This window comes from Tiliqua scincoides, chromosome 9, assembly GCF_035046505.1.
Source record: "Tiliqua scincoides isolate rTilSci1 chromosome 9, rTilSci1.hap2, whole genome shotgun sequence".
Taxonomy (NCBI): domain Eukaryota; kingdom Metazoa; phylum Chordata; class Lepidosauria; order Squamata; family Scincidae; genus Tiliqua; species Tiliqua scincoides.
In genome coordinates, this window is record NC_089829.1 from 13690186 (window position 1) to 13708077 (window position 17892).

Sequence of the window (17892 nt, forward strand, 5' to 3'; positions counted from 1 at the left end):
AGAGGTGCTAAAATTATCAAGGCACACCATCCGTTTTTTGACAATTGACAAGGCACATTGCACTGCCAATGAGGGACTCACATCCCCCAATGGCCCTACTAGTGTAAGTCCCTCCCCCAAATTCCCGCAGCACATAAGAACATAAGAACGTAAGAACAGCCCCACTGGATCAGGCCATAGGCCCATCTAGTCCAGCTTCCTGTATCTCACAGCGGCCCACCAAATGCCCCAGGGAGCACACCAGATAACAAGAGACCTGCATCCTGGTGCCCTCCCCTACATCTGGCATTCTGACTTAACCCATTTCTAAAATCAGGAGGTTGCGCATACACATCATGGCTTGTACCCCGTAATGGATTTTTCCTCCAGAAACTCGTCCAATCCCCTTTTAAAGGCGTCTAGGCTAGACGCCAGCACCACATCCTGTGGCAAGGAGTTCCACAGACCGACCACGCGCTGAGTAAAGAAATACTTTGAGTAAAGCACACTTGTGGACTACTTGCAGCACAGTGGTTGAAAATTGCTGCAGTAGGGGTTCTCCCCTGCTGTTGATGCCCTCCGAGTTGGTAACATTTTTCAAGCAATCGTGCCACCACCCCAATAAGTCTCCCAAATCCCCCTGGAAAGTGGATCATTGTGCTTTGCTGCCCCTTGAAAATCCCAGAATCCACCCACCCCATTTTTGCAGTCATTTCAGAGCACACTATCTTCTCCAGGTGATCTGAGAGGGACCCCACGGGGTCTTCCTTGCATGTGTCACATCCCAATGTAGATGGGTCCTTGTTGTGCAACAAGTAATTTAAAGCAGAGTTGCTTAGCAGCCAGAACTGTTAGACCTTGAGTGGTTCCCCTGCCCTTGACCTGACTCATTGATTCATCAATCACCTGGCCACCATCTCCATCCCAGCTGGAAAATAGCAAATGACACTCATAAACTGACGCACACTTCTGAAGGGCCACCATAAATGTATGAGGGTGTTATCTTTGGCGGCCGGGGGGGGGGGTCATTTCTTTCTAGTTGTCATTTTATAATTGTCAAAAGCCCAAACCGTCCCAGCCAGTGCCACGACACCCTGGTTATTCAATAACTCGGAAGGGGCTTTTAAAAATCTGGCCCGTCCGCTGCGCAGCCCAAGTTCTCAACCTTCCCAAGACTTTGGAGTGAGGCGCGGAGCTGCAGCTCATCATGAATACCTATCTGACAGTGGCACTGTGCGTGTGTGCTGTGGCAGCCTTTGCAGATGGGGTGACGGTCACGGTAAGTGCTCCAGTATCCTCCCAGGAGAGTGGAGTTGTTTGGGGCTATCACATTTGGCTTGGAGTCTGGAGGCCTTGGGATTTCTGGGTGTCCGCTAGAAGAAGCAACAAGACAGGTGGTCCCACTGAAGACCCCAGTCCACCCAATTTGAAACTCCAAAATTCAGAGAGAAATTTGGACAGGGAGAATTTTGGAAGTGCCCCAATAGCTGAGTGAATAAAAGCTTAATTCAAGTAGAACCTGGGACAAGACGGAGAAGGGACAATGTGTTTCTCAGGGGAAAAAAAGAAAGGATGACACCATATATACAGCCATGTACATGCTCATGCATTTCTAATACTTGTTGTCTTTACAAGCCAAGTATTACTACTACTACTACTACTACTGCTTCATCATAGCTTATGCTGGGCTACTTATAGTCTGGAATTCAGGATCTAGCCAAGATGATGCCAGTGATGATGATGATGATGATTTATATACCGCTTTTTAACAACAACAACAAAAGTTCACAAAGTGGTTTACAGACACAATCAAATAACAAGCCCTGTCCCCAAAGGGCTCACAATCTTAAAAAGATGCAGAAGAGACACCAGCAAACAGTCATTAAAAAAACAAAGTGCTAGGATGAAGAGGGACAGTGAGTCTCCCCTACTAAATATAAGAGGAGCACCACTTCTAAGAGTGCCTCTTTACCCAGTTAGCAGGGGTATTGTAATTGATTACTTAAGGGCACAATCAAGCCCATGGGATGGGCCAGCACAAGTCCCTTGCTCTAGCCCAGTGGTGTCACAAAAGTACTGTAAAGCCCACCACCATTCGAGGAGGGAGGCCGGTGCGTGGACCTGCACCAATCTCCAGAGGCCAACGTGAGCCCTGTTTGGCCAACACAAGAGGTAAGCCCGTACTAGCCGAGTCAGGCTGGTGTGTGGGTCTGGGGGGAACATGGGGAGGTCTGGGAGGAGGCGTTTCAGTGCAGGAGGAGGGCAGGCAGCAGGTGGACCTGTGAACAGGCAGCTGGTAAGTGGGGAGGGGTGGGGCTAGGATCTGGCACCTATCCTTGGTCCTGGGCAGCCTCTTTAGGTGGCATAGATCTTTAGGTGGCACAGATCTGAGTAGCCTCATTGAGGCTGCTGCAGCCTTGCCCGGGGTTAGGAGAAGGAATTCTCCTTACCCCAGGCTGAGCCGCAACTGACCCCAACCCGCTCTGGTAGCAGGGCAGGTTAGGATTGGGCCAGTGGCATCACTAGGATTCGTGTCACCCGGTGCGGGAGGCCTGAGCGTCACCCCATGCAGTGGGCGGGGCAACACCCCAGATGGTGGGCGAGGTGATGTACTATTGCCCCTCCCCACTGGTTTTTTTGGCAGTACCTTTTCATAGAACACAGATATTTCAATGTGGTTTGTTTCATTGCATTCTGCATGAAATTACGCATTGATTGAAATATAACATGATGGTATTATTCCTCCAAATTCTGATTTTAGTGATTTTGAAAACTTGTGGAGTCTCACACACACACACACACACACACACACACACACACACACACACACACACATGCGCGCGCGTGCGCGCGTGCGCGCACGCACACGTCAACTTACTAACACCTTATTGCAGCAGTTCTCATACTTTTGGCACTGGGACCCACTTTTTAGAATGACAGTCTGTCCAGGACCCATTGGAAGTGATGTCATGGCTAGAAGTGACATCATCAAGCAAATTAAAATAAATAATTAAATTAAAATAACAGAAATAATTAAATAAGGGGGAGCCAGTCCTGTTCCACCAAGTGAGTTTTCTTTGTAGTCTGCCTGCAATAACACCCACCAAAAGAATCAGTGAGATCTTCAGCCCTCCCGGTGCCCAGTTTACAGTAGTAGTTGGCAACCTTCAGTCTCGAAAGGCTATGGTATCGCACTCTGAATGGTGGTTCTGGAACAGCATCTAGTGTGGCTGAAAAGGCCGATTCGGGAGTGACAATCCCTTCCACACTGGGAGCAAGTGCAGTCTGTCCCTGGTCTGTCTCCCTGGCTATGGGCCTTCCTTCTTTGCCTCTTTGCCTCAGTCTGTTGGCCAAGTGTCTCTTCAAACTGGAAGAGGCCATGCTGCACAGCGTGCCTCCAAGCGGGCCGCTCAGAGGCCAGGGTTTCCCACCTGTTGAGGTCCATTCCTAAGGCCTTCAGATCCCTCTTGCAGATGTCCTTGTATCGCAGCTGTGGTCTACCTGTAGGGCACTTTCCTTACATGAGTTCTCCATAGAGGAGTGCCCAGTTTAAAGTTCTTCTATTTCAAGCACATCAATACAAAGACCCACCTGCCTTTACAAGTCTGAGAGCCCAATCCTATGCCTGTCTACTCAGAATTAAGTCCCATTAGAGTCAATGGGGCTTACTCCCAGGAAAGTGGGGATAGGAGTCCAGCCTCAGAGCCCAAGCTTATGCATGTCTACTCAGAAATAAGTCCCATTAGAGTCAGTTGGGCTTACTCCCAGGAAAGTATGGGTAGGATTGGGCTATGAGGGAAACTGCAAGTGCAAAATAGAAAACTTTCCCCTTACCAGTTCAAGCCTCTTTGTTGGTCCTTTCTAATGGGGGGGGGGGAGGCTGCCTTCTGGGGCTTTTGTTGCACTCCAATCCCATCGGATCAGGACCATTCTGGTGTCCTCACATTCTTTGCCTGACCTGGCCACCAGCCAAGGCACGTCTGCCTACTCGAGAGTAAACGCTACATGAGGCTGCTTCGTTTCCCATAGGGCTCCATACATTCTCAGCTGGGGGGGAGGGACATGCTCTTCAGGTGTTTTGGGGGCTGCGCTCATTGGATCAGGACCATTCCGACGGTGTTAGAGTCCTCTCAGCCAGTGCGCCTACTCGCGAGTAAACACGTGATGTGGCTCACTTTCACTTTCCATAGGGCTCCAAGCATTTTTTTCCTTCTGGTTTTTTGGCTATACCTTTTGAACAAAAGGAGTAATTTCAACGGGGTTTTTTGCGTTGTGTTCTGCTGGTCATTCCGCATACAACAGTGTATGGCATGATGTAGTAGCTTGTAAAGGCGCAATTTTAGCGCATCACCCCCCCAGGGCATGTCACTTGGTGCGGCCCGCACCCTCCGCACCCCCCTAGCGACGCCACTGGATTGGGCTACCCGACATTTATACCCTGTTTTTCCCTTGCCAAGGCAAATGCCCAAGGAGGCTCCCAAAGTTTCATAAAAATAAGAATAAAACTTGCAATAAATAAAACAAGGAATAAAAATCAGCCAGGGGTCGGCAGTTCAGACCAACCAACTATAACAGTTTTGTTTTTGTTTTTTAAAGCAGTTTCTATAGGGGGAAAGCAGCAAATGAGACCCCATATACAGAGGCACAGGAGGCAACCACCAATCCATGGCCCAAATGCTTGTTGAAACAAAAAATGTGCTGAGCCCTCAACCAAAAGCTATGAGAGAAGGGAGTTCCATAATTGTGGTGCCACAATAGAGAAATTATCCCTATACTGTAGATGGGAAGACTGAGGCACAAGTGGGATTTGAACATGGGAAGTCCTGATTTGCATGCAGCTCAGTCTCTGTGCTACATTAGTTTATAGCAAGCTGCTTTCTAGTGGATCATGATATCATGTCATCCATCTCAGTGTGGTCAATAGCTCTCCAGGCTTTCATACAGGTAGTTTATCCTGACCTACCTGGGATTGAACCTGCAACCTTCTGCATGCAAAGCAGGTGCTCCACCAGACTGAGTATTTAGTCAGGCCCCCTTTTTAGAAGTCAGTGGCCTCTTCAGGTCATTACATTACAGCAGGTTTTTTTTGTGCAAGAAGCCAGCCAACCTGAAGCCTGGTATGGTGCAGGAAGTCAGAGTTAAGTGGGTCACACAAGGACCCGCAAGGACGTGTGTAAATGTCAGCATCAATTGGGACACAAATGTCCTGCACAGAGAGACAGGACTGAAAAGGTTGTTCTCTGGAGTGTCTCAGCAAATAGACAGAGTCTTGATGGGGCTCGGTTGCTTCTAGGACACCAACATAGGCAACAAACAGAAAGCCCTGGAAGCCAACCTTGTTAGAATGGGGTCCAATTTCTTTGGCCAATACATTGCAAATATGGTACATGGCAGCAGGTGGCACCCCTGTCCTTGGGATCTGCTTGCAGGGCAGGTTCATTCATTGGACCACTTTTTTCCTTTCAAGCTGCAGTCAAACAAGAGTTGACTCTTCCGGGGTCTTCCTGCCCTGGGCTCCTCATGTACTCAAATCCTCTCCAATTGTGGTCTAAAAGAGCGGCACAAGTTTTGTGGTCCAGGTTTCAGTCACCAGTGCAGCTTCTTTCTATCTCACCCATAATACCCACAGGTTAACAGAAGAACCCTGCTGGATCAGGCCAAGGGGCCCATCTAGTCCAGCTTCCTGTATCTCATAATGGCCCACCAGATACCTCAGAGAGCACACAATACAACAAGATACCTGCATCCTGGTGTCACTCCCTTGCATCGAGCATTCAGAGATAGGTTTATTTACTGTAAACCCAGAGGTTGCGTATAGTCACCATGGCTTGTAACCTGGGCCACTGTGAGCCACTGTGATGAAGTTGGACTAGATGGGTTATTGACCTCATCCAGCTGGGCTCTTCTTATGTAACCTGTGACAGAGTTTGCCTACATCACACTGTCCAATCCCCTTTTCAAGACACCTACTCCTTCCATCACCACATCCTGTGGCAATGAGTTCCACAGATTAACTACACACTGGGTAAAGAAATATTTCCTTTTGTCTGTCCTGATTCATCTGTCAGTCGTCGTCGTCGTCCCCCCAGTTGTTGAGGCCTTAGAGCAGGGGTGTCCAAACATTTTGGCAGGAGGGCCACATCATCTCTCTGACACTGTGTCAGGAGGAAAAAAAAGAATTAATTTACATTTAAAATTTGAATAAATTTACATAAATGAATTTATTAGAGATGGAACTTATATGAATGAATGAAGTCTTGGAGTAGCTCAAGGCCTATAAAAGGCCTTGCACAAAGCAAGGCCAGCCTTTCCTTCGCTGCCGCTGCTGAATCACAGGCACGAAACAGCAAGCAGTGGAGGGAGCACTCGTCCCACAGCTCACACAAGAGGTCAAACAGCTGTCCTCATGCTGAGAGCAGTTGCATCGGGCCAGTGCAGGCTCCAGCAAGCCTCAGGCGGGCCGGAGCTCATTAGAGACTGGGGCTCCCAGTGGGCTGGATTGGGAGTCCTTGAGGGCCGCAAGTGGCCCCAGTGCCAGGGTTTGGGCACCCCTGCCATAGAGCAAAGCACTGCATACATAGCCCCTATGGCACACTGGATCCAAGCTGGCCAGCAATGGATGATGAGCAACAGGTAGCTCTTTCTACTATCCACACTAACCAATGGGAGCATCCTTAGAGGCCTTGCAACAACGCAAGGTTTGTTGAGGGACATGCCAAGTCTGTCTCTCGAGCAACCTGTACTATTGCTGCCACCTACTGGAGAGTTCAGGGATTGGTCCAGCCCAGTTGGGCCCTCTGGTGCTTATGGAGTTTGCAACCAGTCAGTATGGAAGCTGGTCAACTCAGTAGGAAGTGCTATTCTGGGATGGCACAACTCAGAATGTGACCTGATTCCATCTTTGATCTGCCACCTCTGTGTTATTAAAACAAACAAACAAATCTATTTCCATGCTCCTCATGCACTGCTGGGAAAACTGGAAGTGTGGGATCTCCAGTTTCATTTCCATGGACAGAGTGAATGCGCCATCCTTGTAAATGAACTCAGAAGTTCCACACTTTCAGGTTTTATGTGTGTATGCCAGGAGCACCGTAAGGAGGGGAATGAACTGCTTCTCACTCGAGCAAGAGGGAGGCAGGTCCTTGTGGCCTCCATTGATGGAAGGGAGGAGGGAGGCAGCCGCAGACTCGGGGTGAAAGGCACCCCAAACCATTGCCCCCTCAGACCCCTCACAATCTGCCCCTTATGCAACCCACATTAGGTGGCCTCACGGATGTGCCCTGCAGTGGTGCCACTCATGACCCATATATCATGACCCATGCGAGTGTCAACCTTCTGTCTCTGTTTCCCTGGCAGGTGGAGGATTTCAAGTTCTCCTTGGAGTCGGTGAAGAAGCTGAACGGGCTCAAGAAGGCACCCTTCGCAGACCCGCGTGTTCAGAGGAGCAGAGCCGTCCCTGAATGTCTTGATCCGGAGCTTCCTAAGGAATTTGTGCCCCTCTGCTCCAGCCCCAGAGCCCCGCAGCTGTTTGAAAAACTAGGTAGATGGCAGTAATTTGGCTTGGTGATGAGGCTGTGCTACAGATGCTTAGTTAATGTTCAGGATTCTGCAGGACTTGGCTGTTTTGATGGCAACACACACACTTCCCCTTCTGAAACATGCCCCTTTAGTCCACTTGTACAGCCCAATGCTAGCTACCATAGATACTCATGTATAGTACCTGAAATTTTTGCCAAGTAGTCAAGCTCCAATTCTCACTTCGCCATATCTCCGGGTCAATCAGAAGGCAGAGCCTTTCAACTCTGAACAGTTTTGTTTCTCCTCTAAGCTTAGGCAGGCAGCTGGTTAGTTGCTATAATAACTTTCCTGGGACTTTCCAGCCAAAGTTAACCTTTTGTTCTCCTCCATTCCCTTTTGCTGCTGCAACCTGATTCCCTTTTGCAAAGGCTTTGCATTTGGCAGAGGTCTTTTTTTTTCAATACCAGGATGGGATCCCCTTTCCATTTGAAGCAACAATTGCCAGGTTACAATTCAATGCAGCATCACTTAAGAATAACACCCATGGAAAGCAGTGGGTCTACTTCTGAGTAAAAAGGCTTGCAAATATATGCAGCTGCATCTCTCTACAGGGAACTGAATTGCACACTCCCAGTTATGTGTTATACACTCCCAGTTATGTGTGTGTTGTATGTAGAGCTTCTGGCTTAACACACCAGACACCTTAAAGGTGCATTTGATTCATGGATCTCCTGCAGTGGTTGCCAACCTTTTTCACTTGCATATCCCTTGGCAGCCCATTTCCATAAATTGTACCCTTCCTATTTGCAAAATGTTTGTCATTAATAATACAAGCCCTCATCTCCTCTATATGAAAGCCCAGACTTCATGTATTTATCACAGTGTTTTCTCTTTTTATCTTTTTGAAGAACAGAAGACTCTGCCTTTGCACTGTTTTGCACCAGAAGTGTGCTAAGAAATTCTGGGTGATTGATCACTTTCTATATTATGTTTCAGCATTTTTATTGTGCTGGTTTTCAATCACTGGTTCATAGATGAATTGATGAACAAAAACTAGCTATTGGTGGGGCTTTCACAGTCAACTAGCTACCTCCCTTCCTGCCTTGCTGGTCCTTGTAAGGCATTCCTGTCTTGCAAGACATTCTGGAGCATGACCTGCGTTTTTCTGCCATTATTCCATTCTTTTTCAAGTACCCCTAAAGGTCCTGTTGACTGTCCCTGGGAGTACATGAATATCAGGTTGGGAACCGCTGTTTTCCTGGTATGTTGTTTACAGTGCACTTACTCTGATAGTGCTTACACAAAGGTGGTGAAAACCAGAATTTAAAAAGAATAAAAATGTATCTTATGATCTTTTAATATATTTTTAATAAATTAGAGGCTACAGTTCTTAGGTAACAATTAGTGATAGGTTATTTTTCAGGCTCTGGCCTCAGGTAAAATCTATAGTCAGACACGCCCCTAAGTTTAACCCCCAACTGATCCGAGGGTCATAGAAAATTCCATGATTGTTGGTTCAAAACCTGCCCTCGACTTATCTGTGGTGTCGACTTATAGGCAAGCATCTGCGGTAATTTTCTGGTGCTGATGCAGCTGTGCCAATAGGGTGTTCACTGCATCTTGCAGTGGGGGAGGCAGTCATGGAGGTCTCCTTAAAGTAAGAGAATGGTTCTCCCCTTGCTTTGGGGCTGCACTGCAGCCCAATAAGGAGGGGAATGAACCGCTTCTCACTTGAGCAATCATTATGGCTTGCATTTGCTGGAGCTTGGAGGGAGGTGGCCACAGTTCAAAAACTGAACTGAAATGGACCTCAAATCTGCCACCCCCGCAGACCTCTCACAATCTGCCAGCTTGCTGGAAGTGAAGGCTTGTGATGCTCACAAGCTTACTGGGGTCAGGTGACAAACAACAGGCTGTACTGGCTCCTCCTACCATCTCCCTCTGCCAATGGACACATCCTCCTAGAGACCCGCACTGACTCAGGGGGCTCTGGGAAACACTCCCATTGGTAAACAAGATGCCAATCCATTGACTGGATTGAGCCTGACTGCCACTAGTATGATAAGATTCAGGGGCTCAGTTTCACCATGTAGCCCATGATGAGCTTGAATCCTTGACCAGTGTTCAATCCAGCTGATCTGGACACAGTCCCTGGGTCAAGACCTAACTTGCTCATGACCACTGTGTCACGTGGCTCCATGTGGCGGAGGGTGTATATGGTGGGGAAACAGAGACGTTTTATGGCTTCTCCTTGGAGCCACCACAAGGCTTACCTCTCAGAGTTTGGTTTTGCTCTCTCTTTGCTTCAGGAGCCATTGCCAGGGAGGCCGCGATCTGTGAGATCTGCGCCAATGTTGCCTGCTCAGGGTGCTGAAGACGGGCCGTCCGTATCTCTGCTGGCTTCTTGCACCAGTCTGCTACATCTGCTCCTGCTGCCTTTGCTGCACACAAACGAATGGGAGGGGGGGCACCTCTGCTCACCTGCAAAGATGGAAGAATCCAGCTTTCATTCTCAGCTTTCCTTAAAACCACCGGGGATATGCTTAAGATTCTGCACATAGAGGGGAGGTGTAAAGGGAAAACAGGTGTGGCGATATGGCTGGGATGGAGGGATGTCGCTGGACCAGAAAAGCATCCATGGATGCAATTTGCTCTGCCCTGCCTTTCAGCCATGCCGACACAGTCCCCTCTATGGGCCGAATGACACATTGCATGCAGTTGCATTTAACTTCCCTTTGATGATGGGGGAGCCCTTTTCTCCTTGTTTTTCTGCTCAAAATTGCCTCCTTGATAGTTTTCCCCTTTCAGAGAAAAAAAAATACAGTTCCCAGAATACCCCAGAGAGAAACAAAACTGGAGGGATGTTGAGCAGAAATACAATCAAGAAGCAAAACTTAATGACTCCCGTTTGTTGGTCCTTCACTCAGGATTACAACCTCCTCTGGTTTCCACTCATTCTTTCATCAGTAAAATAAATAAATGTGGGGCCAGGGAAACCCAAGGTCTTTCAGCATCTCAAGCATCCTTCTCCCAATCCCTGGATTTGAAAGGAAGAAAGGAATGGACCAAAAGAGGAAATGTAGAGGAGGGAAGAGGAAGTTGTGGGCCAGAGTGTCTCATGCTCTATTCCAGAGGTCTTCAACAGGTTAGATGAAGCTGGCTGAGCTCATGTTGTCATGGGACTCTTTTTCCTTCTTCTTCCAACTGGTCAGGAAGGGGAAAAAAAGAACAGAATGACATTACCCCCGTGCATGGCCATTGGCTGCCATAGGATGGGAAAGAAGAAAAACTAACAGAAGGACCAGTCACCTGCCCACCCCTCTTGCCAGCTGCCTGGGCTCTTAATGATGGGTCCCATGTGTCAGGTTGCAGTTTTAGGTGGGTCCCAGCTCTTAACAAGTTGAAGACCACTTCTCCAGCTCACCGCTCTCCTCTCCTCCACATGTTGCCTTCCTTCCGTTCCATCTTCCTTTTCTAATTCCAGAGTTAGGAGGAGAGTGGTGGAGATGAGTGGCCAAGCCAAGGTTGGCACCAGTCACCAAAACACAACCTGAAGCAACGATCTCAGTTGGCTTCATGGATGGGCCAGTCCAACTCCAAAGAAGGTTGAGAGCACTACTGTCTGTTGCATGTAGTTCGGCCCAGAAAGGAACTGTACAACTGTATGCTCTAGGATGAAAGGCCATTGGCAGAGCATGGAAGCCCCATTCCACCTTCGCCCTCCACCCCCAGCAACACTTCCCTACCAGCTTCCTGGCCTTCACATGTCCTTTGGATATGGGCAATTTGGGTTGGTTGGTTGGCAACCTTCAGTCTTGAAAGACTATGGTATAAGCCTACAGCACCCGGTATTCCCAGGCAGTCTCCCATTCAAGTACTAACCAGGCCTGACCCTGCTTAGCTTCTGAGATCAGACGAGAGTGGGCATGTGCAGAGTAACAGTTGCTGTGCCTCCAATTTATGACATTAGTTTATAAAAAATGAGAAGTAGGTGCCAAATTGCATATACATTTCATGTTGAAAAAGAATGTAAAAACCTCTTTTGTGTGATAGTGACCTTATGGAACACAAGCTGCTGGCTTGCTTAGTTTTGGAAGCCGTCACCCAACGCGAGATGTCTACATTAAACTTGCACTGATTTTTCTGCCTTTTCTGCATCAGCATGGTACTGGTTCTCTTGATTTGTCCTCATCTTGCCTGTGACAGACACACACAGAGGGCTGAAGTGCCTCATATAAAATTATGCATGGGATGGAGAGAGAGACTAGAGGGTGTTCTTTTCCGTCTCACCCAACACCAGAACCAGGGGACATCCACTAAAATTGAGTGTCGGGAGAGTCAGAACAGACAAAAGGAAATTTTTCTTTATCCAGCCTGTGATTAGTCTGTGGAACTCCTTGCCACAGGATGTGGTGATGGCGCCTGGATGTCTTGAAAAGGGAATTGGAGGAAAAGTCCATCACCGGTGACAAGCCACGATGGGTACATGCAACCTCCTAATTTTAGAAGTAGGCTATCTCTGAATGCCAGATGCAAGGGAGTGGCAACAGGGTGCAGGAATCTTCTTGTTCTGTGTGCTCCTAGAGGCATCTGGTGGACCACTGTGAGATGCAGGAAGCTGGACTAGATGACCTGACCTGAGCCCATGACCTGATCCAGCAGGGCTCTTCTTATGTTCCTACATTTTGCTGTCCCCCAACACTGCTGTTCCTCCCTCACATGCCCCCACCTGCTGCCTTCCACCACAGTTTAGTGCTAACTTATTTTTAAAAAGTAATACATTCACGTCGTATTTAGCAGAACACCCCTGACAACGTACAAGAGTTGTAGCCTCCATGCCCTCTGGGGAGGGCTTCATGGGAGTATCTGGTTGGCCAACAGTGGAGCACGTCCTTCGCATGCCAAAGGTCTCAAGTTCAGTCTTCAGCTTCTCCAGGTAGAACAGAAAAGGGTTACTCAGAAACCTGCAAAGCCTAATTCAGACCCTTGAGCTCAGTATTCTTGACACCAGTGGTGTAGTTAAGGCATCGGGGTTGCAATCCTATGCACACTTTCCTGGGAATAAGCCCTATTGAACACAATGGGACTTACTTCTGAGTAGTTATGCATAGGATTGTGCCCTGGAGGCACAAAAATGTTTAACACCCCCATGCCACCCCTATAACACCACCCCCAAAGTTTAATACCCCCATATGGCATCTTAGAGGCCTCCAAAAGGCCTTTCATAGGCCTCTAAGACACCCCTTCAAGGTATGGTATCCAGGGAAATGTACGCACAACCCCACTCCCTATTAGCTACATCACTACTTAACACCAACTGGAAGCAGCTCTCCAGGGTTTCAGACCAGGGGTCATTCCCATCCCTACCTAAAGAGTCCAAGGATTGAACCTGGGACCTTCCACATACTAAGCGGTTTTGCTGAGCAACAGAGAAATAACATACTAGCACACGCTCCTAGTTAGCACTTGGGCAGCCATATTTTGCCCTAGCTGCAAGCTTCCCGTCAGTTTTCAAGCACAGTCCCGCACAAGGATTAGATTACATTTATCTAATCTGGAGGTGAGCAGGGCATGGTTAAGCCAACAAAACCCCTTGGCCTGACATACTGTGGAGCAAGTAGGTGAGATAAGTCACTTCCAGTAAATTCTGACTCAGAAACATCCTGCCTGGAGACTTCAAATCTGAAAGACAAACATCAGGCAAAAAGCCACAACGTCCAGTTCATGCAGCCATTCAAGGACAGAGTTACCTTCAAAGAAAAAGTCAGACCATGGGCCAGTATACGCCCTCAGTTTGAAGCCAGACACAGTGTGGTACATGGTTTGGTGGGAGAACCCACAATCACATTGAGGGGTAAACCCATTTAAACATTGAGTCCTGACAAACACCATGTAGGATATGGATCCTATTCAAAGTTTCCCAGTGCTGGCGAGGTAAGTCGAAACCTGGCACCTTAAGTCTATATATCTGGGTCTATATATCTGCCCAATTCTGGGCATTTGACTGCCCATTTAGCTTTCCATTGGGCATTGATGTTAAAATTGTTGTGCAGATATTGTGTGAGTGCCAGAGAAGGCTTCCTGGATTTCAGCCTACCAATTGATAGATGAGGAAGATTGGCATGCACTGGTAAAAGTGGGTTGTTGGTGATTTTTCTGTATTCTTTCACTAAAGCCTCTTGTCTCTGTAGGGCTGGTGGTGCCATGTGGCTCAAGACGGGGAGCCAACAGACAGGAGTGGTTCTTATACAGCTGCTTATGAGTCTCATGGTTTCATTTAATCTGGCAACAATCTTGCTAGTATGACAGCTGTTAAGCCATACTGGAGCACAGTATTCTGCTGCGGAGTAGAGCTTCAGTGGTGGCTGAAGCTCCCCATCTTGTACCTGTTAATTTCTGGAGTATGTTGTTCCTGGTATTGATTTTTGCGGCCATGTTCTTGAGGTGTGGTTTATAAGAGAGAGTCCCGTCCAAAGTTACTCCAAGATATTTTGGATGGGGATTGTAAGGGAGTAGGTTGTTATTTAGATAGACCTTCGAGGCTGCATTAGCTAGTTTATTATTAAGGTGGAAGCATGTAGTCACTGTTTTGCTGATACTGGGTATTAACCTCCAGTCAGCAAAATATTTTCCCAGAATCTTAAGGTCTTCTGAGAGGAGGCCATCCAACACCTCCATGTTTTTTCCCCGCACTGCTAGAGAAAGGTTGTTGGCATATCTAAATTTATGTCCCCTTGTTCCTGGCAAGTCTGAGTTGTACAGGTTAAATAGCATGGGTGCCATTACAGAGCCTTGTGGGAGTCCGTTGTTTAGCCTTCTTACCTTGCTTGCAATTGTCCCCCATTATGATCTGGAAAGATTTGTCACTTAGCATATTGTTGACTAATTGATACAGTTTTTTACAGGGGATGATGTGACACAGTTTATACAGCAGTCCTTCCCTCCACACGGTGTCATATGCTGCAGTTAGGTCAATAATTACAACTGTGGTTTTTAAACCTCGTTGAAAGCCAGCCTCAATGTAGCTCGTCAAGCTCAACACCTGGTCAACACAGCTACGATTTTTTCGAAAGCCCGCTTGTTCTACAGGCAGGTGTTCATCTATTATAGGGCCAATTCTGTTTAGGATTAGTTTCCCCAAAAGTTTGTAGCATGAGCTCAGAAGGGCAATTGGGTGATAACTGTCTACTCTGTCTTGCGGTTTACCGGGTTTCAGAACTGATATTACTTTAGCTTTTTAAAATTCCGGTCGAAGATGTCCACTAGAAAGTATGCCCGAGAAGAATTTGCCAAGCCACTTCCTTATGTGTCTCCCAGAATATATGAAAAACTCAGGATGGATGTCATCAAAGCCAGGGGCTCTGCCACACTTGCTGATGGCTGTGTTGATTTCGTCCATTGAAAATGGGTGGGAAAATTTGGGATGCGATTGGGACGACCCCCAGAAAGCTGTAAGGGCTCTCTTGATGGTCGTAGAGTGCTCTTTCCCCCTTGGGGCTTTGGAAAGGGATGCAACTCAAGAGGTTACCTGATCAGGGGTTACACTGGGTATTTGTCATGCGGGTTGACTGGCACCACCCAGTTTCCTTAAAAGGCTCCAAGCCTTTCTGCTTGATTTGCTGAAATTTAATGATGTTTAATTTAAAGTTGTTTCCATTTCTTGTGTCGGGCTTGTGTCGGGCTTCCATTTCTTGTGTCGGGCTGCGTCCAGACTATGTAGAAGGTTGTCAGCAATCTCTGGCTCACCGCTATGTAGGAAGGTCTGATAAAGTTCTTCAGTCTTTTCATTCCACCCTGGGATATATTCTTGTCTAAATCCTCGGGGAATGTTTCTTTTTGCTGTGGCAATGATTGCCCTCACGAATCTTGGATAATATTGCTTGTAGGTGGAATCCATTGTATGGTCCTGTCAAGATCTTTGGCGATTTTAGGCCAGTTGGCTTTGTGGGAGTTCCATCAGGGTCTGGGAATAAAGCGGATTAAAGGAATCTGAATTCCAATTTCAAGCAAAACAGGGCGATGCTGGCTGTGTGGGAATTTGTCCAGAACTTTCCTGGTTATAGGGACAGGCTGCAAATTTAGGTCTTCTGAGGCGAAACATAGATCTGGGTTAGTTTTGCATTTCCAAGCTGCAGATTGAAACGTGCCCTTGTCTTTGGCATCAAAAATCAGTTGGACTTTGTTTGCTGCAGCCCAGTTGAGTAACAATTCCCCATTATCGTCCGAAGAGCAAAATTTCCAGTTGATGAGATGACTGTTAAAATCACCTGCATAAACCTGTGGATCTGTGGAGCTTCTCAGGGGCCCAATCTCTGAATAGTTGATACCACAAACAGGCTTCCTCTCATTCCCTGGCTGCCCCTGGGTGCTTACACATCAGTAATGCATGCTTTCCCTAGGGGGTTCGCACTGTGCAAGCATTTTAACCACACCTCTGCTGCACAAGGAGCTGGTCCACGGGCACTCCAAACAGTGCAGAAGTCAGATGCTTGTGTGTGCTTGGCTCCATTGTTTCTCCAAGCTATAAATCAATGTCACTCACCCAAAGAATAAAGAAACAAAAAATCTGTGTCCTTCAAGTCTGCCTGGGTGGGTCTCAGGGAGAACCTGACCAAGTCCGTTACTGGGAATGTATTCCCAACACATGCTGGGAATGTGTTGTTGTACCAGCAACAGGTAATTAGGACCAGTTTAAACCAATAAGGCCCCACACCTAAGAGTGGGCCCACGCTAGAGTAATCTCCTCTGGCCTTGTACGCAATTTAATATTAAAATGTGCTTAGATCCATGTGGTCCATTAACTCGCATGCACTTTTTAAGCACACATATGGATTGCTTTCCATCTCTACCAAAGAGATAGGAAGTCAATAATAAATTTTATTTACATCTCTGAGATTCTGCAGACCTTGGCTGTGAACCTGGACTCCTGGCAAATAGTGTTTCCAATTGGGCCCCGCAGTTCCTAAGGTCAGCCCTCCAGATAGGCAATTTCAGTGAACGGCAGGCATATTTTTATTCATTAATGGTGAAGAGAGAACTGGGTGGTGCTGAGGATCAGAGCCCAGTTTGGGGCCCCAGGGGACATGGCGGGGCAGACAGAGGGCAGGTATCAATGGCTTTGCCAATATCCTGTTTGATATTGATATTTGATTTGATCAGCTCCTATTTGGCCCTGATACACTCCTTTGTCTCTACTCAGACTTGATCCAGATAAAGAGCTGGAGTAAGTCCAAGTAGACCCAAAGGGGTCCATGAGGGAGTGTAGTAAGGAAACAAAATGTTTACTGCCCCTGTACGGCTGCCCACAGAATGCAGCGGAGTCTGTGTCAGCATTGCTGTGTTCAGTAGATAGTCTTATATTAGGATTGGGCCCTAAATCTTGAGGCAGGGTGATTCTGAGTCAGCATTTACCGGAAATGACTTATCTCTCCTACCTGCTCCACAGCGTAAGTCATGCCAAGAGGTTTAATTGTCTTAATTATGCCCTTCTCACCTCCAGATTAGATTGATGTAATGCTTAATATAATGTGTTCCACATGGGACTGCACTTGAAAATAGTCTAGCAGGAGCTTGAGCTGGCGCAAAATACGGCCACCCACTGGTAAACTGGGACAGCTCACTGGGAGCACATTGCATCTACTTAACATACAAACATAAGAACTTAACATAAAAATGGGGCTTACTCCCAGGAAAGCATGGATAGGATTGGGCTGTTAGTGTCTTTTTTTCTGGTGTGTTTTCCCAAGTCTTACAGTGACAGGTAGAGAGAGGAGGAGAAGGCTGGGTCACAGAACTAAGCCCCTCAAGCCTTGAGGCTATTCATCAGGGCTGCCACATTACAAGTAATGGAGCACATTTTTTGCAAATAAATTTTACTTGCAGATAAAAAAATATATTATTTCTTTCTAGATCCTTTTTTAAAAGCCTCATAAAGCTAGGTGGGTCCCGAGAGAGTGTCATTTTAAAAAGTGGGTCCTAGAGCTAAAAAGGTTTGGGAACCACTGCCCTAGAGGAAGCAGTAGCCTCTCTCTGGAAAACAGTAGCCGATCTCTGAATCACATGCCTTCGATTGAAATATAATAGTTCCTCATGTTGTATGTACTTTTCCAGGTTCCTGAGCAGATAACCTCACAAGGTGGGGCAGGAAGAGCCACTTGATTTTTCCTCCACCTCTTTTTTAATAGGTGGCCATAAATTTGCTGCTACCTTACACCTGATCAGATTAATGAATGACCAAGTCAGTTCAGAGCGAAGGCTTTATAAGAGCCTGGTACTGCGTAGTGTGAGAAGCAGAGAACTAGGACAACCGTCAGTAGACATCTGACCAAAGGTGGACAGCTGCCCAAATCTGAAAGCACAGTGGCCCCAACGTCTTGGACTCTAGACTGCAGAATC

The 17892-nt window shown here is 47.3% G+C and overlaps 1 protein-coding gene across 1 annotated transcript; it reads left to right on the plus strand.

Annotated features, from left to right (window-relative positions):
• The first annotated feature begins 1186 nt into the window (after nucleotides 1-1186).
• GUCA2A (guanylate cyclase activator 2A) lies at nucleotides 1187-9871 on the plus strand. The gene is made up of 3 exons (XM_066636773.1): nucleotides 1187-1258; nucleotides 7336-7519; nucleotides 9807-9871. Exons 1-3 carry the CDS (start codon nucleotides 1187-1189, stop codon nucleotides 9869-9871), a joined length of 321 nt encoding a protein of 106 aa, XP_066492870.1.
• The last annotated feature ends 8021 nt before the right edge of the window (nucleotides 9872-17892 follow it).